The sequence below is a fragment of the Suncus etruscus genome, chromosome 12 (assembly GCF_024139225.1).
Source record: "Suncus etruscus isolate mSunEtr1 chromosome 12, mSunEtr1.pri.cur, whole genome shotgun sequence".
Taxonomy (NCBI): Eukaryota; Metazoa; Chordata; class Mammalia; order Eulipotyphla; family Soricidae; genus Suncus; species Suncus etruscus.
In genome coordinates this window covers 23,955,710-23,965,911 of record NC_064859.1, presented here as the reverse complement: position 1 = coordinate 23,965,911, position 10,202 = coordinate 23,955,710, and the positions used below count along the sequence as shown (strand labels likewise).

The 10,202-nt window shown below is 46.0% G+C and overlaps 1 protein-coding gene across 1 annotated transcript; it reads right to left on the bottom strand.

Annotated features, from left to right (window-relative positions):
• Positions 1-246: 246 nt before the first annotated feature.
• CLEC4F (C-type lectin domain family 4 member F) lies at positions 247-8,771 on the bottom strand. The gene is made up of 6 exons (XM_049784572.1): positions 8,518-8,771; positions 8,107-8,238; positions 4,524-5,645; positions 1,592-1,743; positions 805-923; positions 247-664 (listed from the first exon to the last, which is right to left on the bottom strand). Exons 1-6 carry the CDS (start codon positions 8,753-8,755, stop codon positions 505-507), a joined length of 1,923 nt encoding a protein of 640 aa, XP_049640529.1. The 5' UTR covers positions 8,756-8,771; the 3' UTR covers positions 247-504.
• Positions 8,772-10,202: the final 1,431 nt, after the last annotated feature.

Here is a 10,202-nt window from a genome sequence, read left to right as displayed (position 1 = left end):
ATCCTATCTTCAGTCCCATCTGCAGCTCAGGAAATTGGGGATCACATGGGCTGGCTGTGACTTCCTGGGAGTTTGTATTTCTATTAAGTCACCAAAGTTGGTGTCACAATTCCCCTGCGACAAACCAAGGATTCCTAGATGTTAAGCTCTTCAACAAAGGTGTGTGGGGGCAGAAGGGACATTGAGGAAGGCGAGCCAATCCAGGGAGAAGTGAGCATTAGCATGAAGGACATGCACAAAGAGCCATGCGGTCGATAGGTCTTTATTGATACCCCAGATCTAATAGGTCTGTTGGGGGGCTGAGAGGTTACAGAGGTACAGTGAATCTTGTCTTGAGGAGCCATTGTTAATGCTGGGTTGTGTGAAAGAAACATCTTGCAAGGATTAAACAAAAAGATTTGGGCAGGGAATGCAAAAGGCCCAATAGAAGATCCTGTGAACAAGCTGAGTTAGTCCACAAGTTGACAAAGACCACTTAGGGCCACAGCAAGTGGGCTGTGCCTCTCAGCTGGGGCTTGGCAAAGCAGCTCCAACGGACTTCTTACACACCCACTGGTGGGGCTCGCCACAGTAAAAGTCATTCCATTTCTGTTGCATAGTCACACAGTCTTCAGACCCTCCTTTCCCGTCCTTCCAGTTGTCCGGCTGACCGCTGGCCCAAAACCTGCAGGCCAGAGAACTTTATTCTACAGACGAAGGGAAGACCCTCCCCACACTGAGTGTCCCATCCTCGAATATTGAGCAAGGGACACATCGAACCAGAATAGGTCCAGCCAGATCTGCACCAACACCACCAGGACTCACTTTTTGCTCTGAGCACTACTAAACGAGCTTCCATCTGTCCAGCGCCAGCGGCCCTCTGTGCCCTGGTCCGTGAGCCCAATCCAGTAGACAGAGTTCTCTGTGAACCTGATCAGAAATGCCTGTAGAAAAAAAATGTTGTGTGTTGTATATGAAAGTATTTCCATAAGATTATTCTTTACCTGTGTACCACCTTGACCGTCCAGGTGGGGGCGCTGTTGAGAGCCAAATAAATAGTTTGGGAGCGAGGTGTTGGGGGTCTTTTGCCAGAGTTGGCTGGCTGGCTGGAGGTGTGCTGTGGAGCTAGCAGCAGACTGACAAAGGACTTTCTTCGCCCAACCTTTTACCCCTTAACCCTCCTGTCTGTGTGGATTATTTGCTGCGGATAAATATTACCAAGATCTCCCCCCAAAAGGGGTCATAGGGATGGGAATCAATTTCTCATTGGCCTCCTGCTGAGGGGCACTTGGATAATGGAAGTTAAAATCAAGACCAATAGCTGGAGCAGAGGGTGAAGAAGAGAGGCAAGGAAGGTGTGATGCCAGCACTTGAAGGGTGGTTCTCACTCCTCACCCCAATGCTGACATTAAAGGACCTCTGGTCTGAAGTCTACAACAGGGTTTCTTCCTCTGGGTCAAGATACTCATCAGATCTCAAGAAATATTGGCTCTTTCAGACAGAGGAGGAGACAGAAGTTCTCTGCTACTCTCTTGCTAGGAGAAGACCCACACATCAAATTCCTGAACCCTCCATCACCCTCTCAGCACCATCCATAGCCCAAAGCTCTAACCTGCTCCTCCTGAGAAGTCACTGAAGCCAGGTGAGCTCCCTGGGACACACAGAAATTCTCGGCTTCCTGCCAAGTTTTCTTGTTTTGAGAAAAGTAATACAAGTTCCCATTGAAGGCCTTCCAGTCCTGCAGGAGCAGCCAGAGAACTTGATCTGGAACAAAGGGGAGAGAAAAGTGAGGATGGGGGCTAGCTGTGCATGCCCCAGTGCTGCCTTTATTAAGAGCCCCCTACCCAGACGCTGCACAGTAAGAGTCATAAGTCTATTTAATACTCACATTGCAGGGGCATGGCCTAGAGAGGCTGTCCCCCTCTAGCCCACAAACAAACACTCAGGAGGTAACAGTTCAGAACCCTTGGTCCTATGACTTGGGGGACATTGAACCAGTCATACCACTCAAAATACTCTATAAAGATGTCCTTCTTCCAGGCTACTCTAGCATCCTGCCGGCTCCTCACTCGCATCTGATGGTTCTCTATGCTTCTTTTCCTGTCATCTACCAGGGAGTAAAGCAAGCAGCTTGCACTAACACTATGGCCCAAGGTTCCTCATTTTCTGAAGAATAGCACCCAAGTCAGAGGCCTTCTGCATGTAGCTCAGGAATCTACAGATCTGTCTAACTGTCCAGTCTAGTGTTTTCAGGCTTCAGTCATTAATTCACTAGTAGGTGGATCAAATAACTTTTTTGGGTTTTTTTTTGTTGTTGTTGTTTTTGTTTTTGTTTTTGGTTTTGGTTTTTGGTTTTTGGGCCATACCCGGCGGTGCTCAGGGGTTACTCCTGGCTGTCTGCTCAGAAATAGCTCCTGGCAGGCACGGGGGACCATATGGGACACTGGGATTCGAACCAACCACCTTTGGTTCTGGATCGGCTGCTTGCAAGGCAAACGCCGTTGTGCTATCTCTTCAGGCCCTCAAATAACTTTTTAAGAATAGAAAAAAAAAAAAAGAATAGATCCTTAGGGGTCCAGAGACATAGCACAATGGTTGGGGCATTTGCCTTGCATGTAGCCTACCTGGGTTCAATCCCAGGCATCCATCTAGTCCCTCAAGCCTGCCAGGAGTGATTCCTGAGCACAGAGCCAGGAATAATCCCTAAGCACCACTTGGTGTGGCCCCAAAACCAAAAAAAAAAAAAATCAAAAGAATAGCTACATAGTCCAAGACTTAAGGCACTTGTCTTGCATGTGACTGACTCTGCTTCAATTCCTGTCATTATATATGTTCCCCTGAGCACCATCAGGAGTGGTCCCTAGGTTCAGAACTAGAAAAAACTCTGAGCACTGCTGGAGTTAACACAAAAACAGCAAAAATAAATTATAGGGGCCAGATGGGGTGTCAAGTACAAAGCCCTGATACAAACCCTGGCACCACATAAAGAGACAATAAAAAATGTTAAAAGGGAATAGATTGGGCAGGGCGGTGGCGCTAGAGGTAAGGTGCCTGCCTTGCCTGTGCTAGCCTTGGACGGACCGTGGTTCGATCCCCCGGTGTTCCATATGGTCCCCCAAGCCAGGAGCAACTTCTGAGCGCATAGCCAGGAGGAACCCCTGTGCGTTACTGGGTGTGGCCCAAAAACCAAAAAAAAAAAAAAAGGGAATAGATTCTAAAGGATTGGGAAGAAAGCTCAGAAGGAACTGGCATGGCTACCTGGCATAGAGAGCCCCAAGTACAATCCCAGCACTGAGTTCATGGTCCCCCCCAAGCATCAGTGGGGTGACCCTAATGAGCCCTAGTACTGCTGAACCTCAGAAGTACCAGGAGTGGTCTGTAGGGTCTGCTGAGCACTTAATTGAGAGATGTTTCCCCCCCCCCAATAAAAAGGAACAAAGTCTAAAATAAGAGTAGAGTCGAGAAAGAAAAGCTTTGTTTCTGAACCATGTATGTACACACAATTAAACCAAGTCACAAGTAAACCCAATTTCACTTACTATGGGTCATTTGTCGTGGTTGAAAGCCATCACCCTAGGCCATACCCAATATCCTTTCAGTTCAACAGCCCTCTTCACCCATCTGAAAAGAACAGCCTCTGGGTTTCACAGCTTCTGTTCCTTTGAACCTGCCACTCTTTCAGTATGCTTGGACATGCCTGTTAGCCCTTCAGAACACAGTTCAAAAAAGCCAGCTGTTGTGACTGCAAAACTGTTGTTGTTTGAGGCCCCAGGGGTCAAATCCTGAGCCTCATACACGCAAGGCAAGCACTTCACCGCTTAAGTACACTTCTAGTCACAAGGACCATCTTCTTAGCCAAATACCTTTTGATACCTTCTCAACCACCTTCAGTTTTCTTTCCCGACCCCTCCACCACCCAGCTCCATCAGAGGAGACTTTCTCTGCCCTGCTTTTTCCCCTTCCACAGCAATTCCTAGAGCCACTGCTCAGACAGCCCCTTAGACACTGCCCTCCATGCCATTCATACAAGGCTGCTACTCAGACCTTTGAGCTTCAAAGGATATGCCCTCATCTGCTCATTATTTATACCCCTGACACATACTGAATCTCAAACAATATTGTCTTGTGAATTTTGAGTACTGGGTGAAATGCTCTGTGTGTCCCCTGCAAGTTTCACGGGTTCTCTTTGCAGAAGTAAGTGAACTTAGAAGAAGGAGACTTGATTGAATCACAACACCTGTTTTTGAAATTCAGCTGGCTGGCCCCACGACACATGCTGTTCTCATTGTACACTTTCTCATACAGATGTTTTCAGGTGTCCCTTTTTGGCTTGACAAAGTGACACATGGAAATTGTCCCACTTCCTATACTTTCACCCCCACCTCCCATCACTGCATAATAATACGGAAACTGTTTGGTGGGTTTGGACACCCACAGCCCAATCCTTCCAACAAGAAGGAAGCTGAAGCCAGTGGAAGGTTGGTGGAACAAGAGATCCTGCTTTCTGAGAGCACCCTTCTTTCCCAGCCCTCTCTCTCACTTACTTTGTGTCCGTTGTAGTTGCTCCTGTGAAGATACAGATGTCTGGAGGGTTGCCAGGCTATGTTGCACCTCCTGAATTTTTCTAGATAAAGATTTGGTTTCCTCTAAATTATTTTTCAACCCCTTGATCTCAGCCTGGACCTTCTTTATATTATCCTCTAATACTTGAGTCTTGGCACTATAGGCTGCAGCTTTTTTCATTTCTTGTTTTAGGGTCTGTATCTCTACATTGGCAGTTCTCAACTGACCATTTAATTCCTGCATCTGGGAAGTTAAGGCATTTGTGGCTTGCAATTTTGTCTGCAACACTTGGATCTGAGCTTCTGCCTGCTCTAGATGGCTGGTTGTTCTATGAACCTGGGCAGAGACATTTTCCAACTCTCTCTTTAGCAGGTGTCTCACATCAGCAGTCCTGTCCAAATGACTCCTTAGTAACTGGAGAACAGCCCTGGTGTTAGCTGAGTTGTTTTTCATAGAGGTCTGGGTCTTGGAGTTTAAAGCAATTGTATTTTGTAGACTTTTCTCTACCCTCTGCAGGTCAGCACTGGCTCTTTCCATATGTCTTCTGAACTCCTGATTTTGAGCCCTTAGAACATTGACAACATCCAGATTGCCTTTGAGAACATGGATCCATGCAGTAGCATTCGCTAAACTACTGTTTGCCAACTGAGCCTGGATGTTTGCCATTTCCAGCCCAGCTTTCAACCCTTGAATTTCAGTGTTGGCATTGTCTAAGCCTCTGCCCAACACATGTAGCTCAATACTGGTGTTTTCTGAACTGCTTTGAAAGAAAAGTTGGGTCTGAGCATTCAAAGTATTAGCCTTTTTCAGATCCCCCTTTAGCTTTTGGATCTCAATGTTGGTCCCCTCCAAGGAACTCTTTAGCATCTGGGTCTGAGAATTCAAGGTATTGGTATCTCTTAGACAGCCTTTTACTGTCTGGACTTCAGCACTGGCATTTTCGAGGGAACTGCTGAGTGCCTGAGTTTGAGAAGTGACATTGTTTACTCTGTAAGTCAATACTTGGAGCTCTGCATCCCACATACTGTAATTCTTCATCTGGCCTTGAAGCTTTTGGATAGACTCTTGCAATTCTGCTAACCTGGCCATGCCAAACTGATAATCTGGAAGAAGGAAGTGAGAAAGGTAGGCACAGAAGCACATTATATAGGAAAGTATTCATTGTATAAATCAGCCACTGTGTTCTTCTAATTCAAATGGAAGTGTTTATAGCAAAACCTGAGGGCTCCAAAAATGACCTGTTGGTCACTAAAGCTAGCTAGGCCTTGAGGTGGGCCCCATGAGGAAAAAATACATGAATAAATATCTATTTAGCTATTCCATAAAAACAAAGAATTATAAGGAACCTAAAACACCAGGAGTCCTGCTAAATTTGTCATTATCTTTTAATCAGCACTTGAAAGTACTGATCATATCATTGAGAGACGCTGAGGTTTAATGCTATGAAGATGTCACTACCATAGAGGTCATGATAAAGAAAAAATAGGTATAAATGGTTCAATGCTGTATTTGCACACCAAACAAAGAAGAAACTGTGTTTCTTCACAGTTACGTCTCTAAAATTGTAGACCATACACACAGAAATTAAAAAATCCATAAAGAGAAATAAATAAAAAACAAAACCAGGGGCCGGGCGGTGGCGCTAAAGGTAAGGTGCCTGCCTTGCCTGCGCTAGCCTTGGATGGACCGCGGTTCAATCCCCCGGTGTCCCATATGGTCCCCCAAGCCAGGAGCAACTTCTGAGCGCATAGCCAGGAGAAACCCCTGAGCGTTACCGGGTGTGGCCCAAAAACAAAAAAAAAAACCCAAAACCAAATAGGGGCCTATTAGGAACAAAACCTTATTCGAAGAAGATGGGGCCCAGGGGCCAAATGGTCTCAGGTACATTGGTGGAGAATAAAAGGTCAGAACTAAAAACCCAAGCCAAAGTCAATGGCAATAGAATCAAGAGACCCAAATTATAACAATCTAAACTTAAAATAGATATTTTACACTGGCAGGCCAAGGAGCTAAAGGTGGAAGTATGGGATGCATGCTGGGAATTTTGGTGGAGGGAATGGCCATGATTCACAGTCAATGTATGCCTGAAATCCAACTAAGAAGGCCTTATAATTCGCAATGATCTCAGTAAAAAATAAAAACAAAACAAAACCTTACTCAGTGTAAAGGCTACATGGATGTTAGAGCTGAAATGGCCTTTTAAAGGGCTGATATCTGCCAGAAGGTCGGGTTTTCTATAGAGATGTTTGAGGATATGGGAAGCCTGAATGAAAGGCTTTCCAGCTGAACTCTGCAGTCTCCTTAAATGCATAGTCCTTTCCACCAATCCCACCTACTGCTGCCCCCAGTTTTACTAATACCCTATTGCTCATTGAATTCATTGTTCATGAGCTGGGACAAAATCACAGATTTCATGATCTAAAGACTCTAATTCCTGCTTCCCTTAGAGAATAAGAAGAAAAACCCACATAGGCAAAAAGGTTCTGGAAGAATCCTACTCCTCTCCCTGTCCTCCCCCCTAAGGCACTGTAGGGCTTTGGCAGTAATTGTGTGGAGGTAAGAGCTGGTGGTGACATTTGAGGGATAGGAAATCTATCCAATATTCCACCTTTAAAGATAAATAAGTGGATCAGTGAGATCGGCCAAAGAATTTAAATAGGCCCATGCATCTGTGGACAACTGATTATCAGCAAAGAAACAAAGGCAACTCATGGGGAATCATCTTTTCAACAAAGGATGCTGTAACAATTAGATATTTGTATACAAAAAATAAACTGACTCATCACTTTCACGTGTATACAAAAATTAACTTAAAAGAAACCCATAGACCCAAAAACTTCCAGAAAAAGAACTTTGCAATGTTGTCTGTAAAGTTTCCTCAGATATGAGGCCCAAAACACTCTCCATTAAAAATATCATGATAACCTAGATGTTATTATATGAAAATCTTATTGGGAGAATGACAAGACACACCTTATTGGGCTAAGAGAAAATACTTGCAAATCGTACAACCCTAAAGAACCCCCCAAAAGAGTAAATACTATATTTTTCATTTTGATATGACTCTAGGACTTGACAAACAATTCAGGGAGTAAGGCACTTACCTTGCACATAGCCGACCCTAGTTCTGACCATGGCTCCATCTTCAGTACCACATGGTCATCAAGCACTGCTGGGAATGATTCCTAAGCACAGCCAAGTGTGCCCCACATCCCCAAATCCAAAAAATACCACATAATGCTCTAGAAAAGCCTGAGAATCTATGTTTTAGGCTGTAACTCAGGTTGGGTACAAAAGAATAGGAGGGATGATAGGAAAAGCACACAAGAACTTCAGGGAAAGGCTACTCAATATGTTCTATATCTTAATTGCGATGATGAAATCATAGGTATATACATATGTCAGAAAAGATCAGATTATACATTTGAAAAATGTCTGTTTTATTACAGACTCATACCTCAGTAGAGCAGTTTTTGTTTTGTTTTAATTGTTCCTTTCTATAAGGAGAAGAAACCCATTTCAGGGCTGGGGCTATCGAGGGAGAAGTTCTTTCTAGGTCTGTACATCTGGAAGCCCAACTCCCACCCATGCCCACACCCGACTGTGGCGACTCACTGTCCTCCCCTGTGCTGTTCCCTTCTTGAGAAACTTGCTGGAAGGCCTGGACCTCTGGGGCTTGTCTTCGGTTCTGAAAAGCTGACATCAAATTTCACAGTCAGCCCTGAGCCAGGAAATCAAGCTTTCCCCTACCATCCTTCCACCCTTCAATCAGAGTAGCAAAAGGAGGAAGATGAACCCAAGGACCCCCAGAGACCTTGGTTTAGGAAGCCTCCTGAAGCAGTGGCTTCCTCAGCTCTGAGAAATTTCTGGTTTGGGCTTGGGGCTGGAGGCCAAACCACTGTACCTGGGCCCTGACCCTTCATGCAGGGAGAAGGGGCACATGTCACTGGGTTTGGGGTCAACCTAGAAACTTACCCACAATGCAGAGAGCCACAAGAAAGGAAGCCAGAGCTGCAATCATAAGTACCACAGTGGCCTGAAGCAGCCTCGGGATTTTGAAGGTTCGGGATTCTCCTGGCATGGAGTCCATCCCTGTGTGGAAGAAGTAATATCCAGGAGGAAAAGGAGCCGGCGGGGAAACACCAGCTCCGGATGATGAACTACGGGACTCCGGCTCTGAACTACAGCCCTTGGTGCAAGATACCTTTGCCATGCTTGCTGTGGAGAAGGTTAAGGGAATTTTTTAAAATGTCTCCCACTCTTTGGCACGGAGGGAGGTGTAGGAACTGGCAGTGACCCAGTCATTAAGAAAAGACCAGAGCGGAGAACCTGAGAGCTGAGCTGAGGTCCTGCAGTTGGACCATGGGGCAGAATACAAAAGTATGACCTGGGGTCAGAGCCATAGTATAATAGGCAGTTGTTTTACATGGGGTCTACCCAGGTTCAATCCCTGCCATCCCATATAGTTTCCTATCTGAGTACAGAGCCAGGGATAACCTCTAAGCATTCCCAGCTGTAGCCCAAAAGCCAAAAACAAAGAAACAAAGTTTGTCCTGAATGAGAAGAGAGAAAGGGACAGAGCAGAAGCAGAACCTCAGAGTCTCCAAGCCGGACCTAGGCCCTTTGGCATTGCCTCCCAACCCACTGACATGATGCTATTTGGAAACCTTTTTACCACCATTTGGAAGTCCCTCTAGAGGAGCCAAAAGGGCTGTGTGTGGGAGTCTGGGGGCTTTGTTGGGAATAAAGAGACAATAGGGACATTTACACAAAGGAGAGATGTAGGTCAGAACTATGAGGTCTCAAGACTAGCCCAGTGTGCCATAGGACTTAAAAGCAGGATCCCTCAATCCAAAGGTGACCTCCTAGTCCTTTCAGCTTAACATGTCTACAGAAAAAGGTTTGGGAACACCCGGTGCTGAGATGGGATATGCCCTAAGCTCCCCAGGCCTGACCTGTGCTGTTGATTCTGAAGGCTGGTTTGGCCAGTAACTGAGCCCTGGTCTCAGCCTTAGGCTGCCAAGGAGAGGCTGAGAAAAATGGCAGGGAGGGACCGGAGAGATAGCATGGAGGTAAGGCATGCAGAAGGACGATGGTTCAAATTCCGGCATCCCATATGGTCCCCTGAGCCTGCCAGGAGCGATTTCTGAGCATAGAGCCAGGAGTAACCCCTGAGTGCTGCCGGGTGTGACCCGCCCCCCCCCAAAAAAAAACCAAAAAAAAAAACAAAACAAAAAATGGCAGGGGCTTGGGTACAATAGGACAGCCCCCGAGAATGTAATTTCTCACCATTGGGATGCAGGATGACCCTCTGGGCATCTGTACAGAAGAGGGCCTGCGTGCCCATGTTTTTCCTCCTTGATGTAGCTTCCAGCCACAGAGCCCTAGAAGGCCACCCAGCTTGCCTGGCCCCATCTCAAGAGAGATGCCCCAATTTTATATGCTAGGGATCAAGTTCCAACCCCCTAGAAATTTTGCTTCCCTCCTGCAGAGTGAGCAGAAGCATCCAGAGGGCCCCTCCTCCAGGGTGGGGCTCCCTGGTGTCAGTCAATTCATCTGCCCTGCAAGCCGGGCCCTCTCCTCTTCCTCCTTCTTTTTTTTTTTTTTATTTTTAATTATGAGAACAAGGGTGCAAAGAAAGAGGACAAGGTAAAGTTACA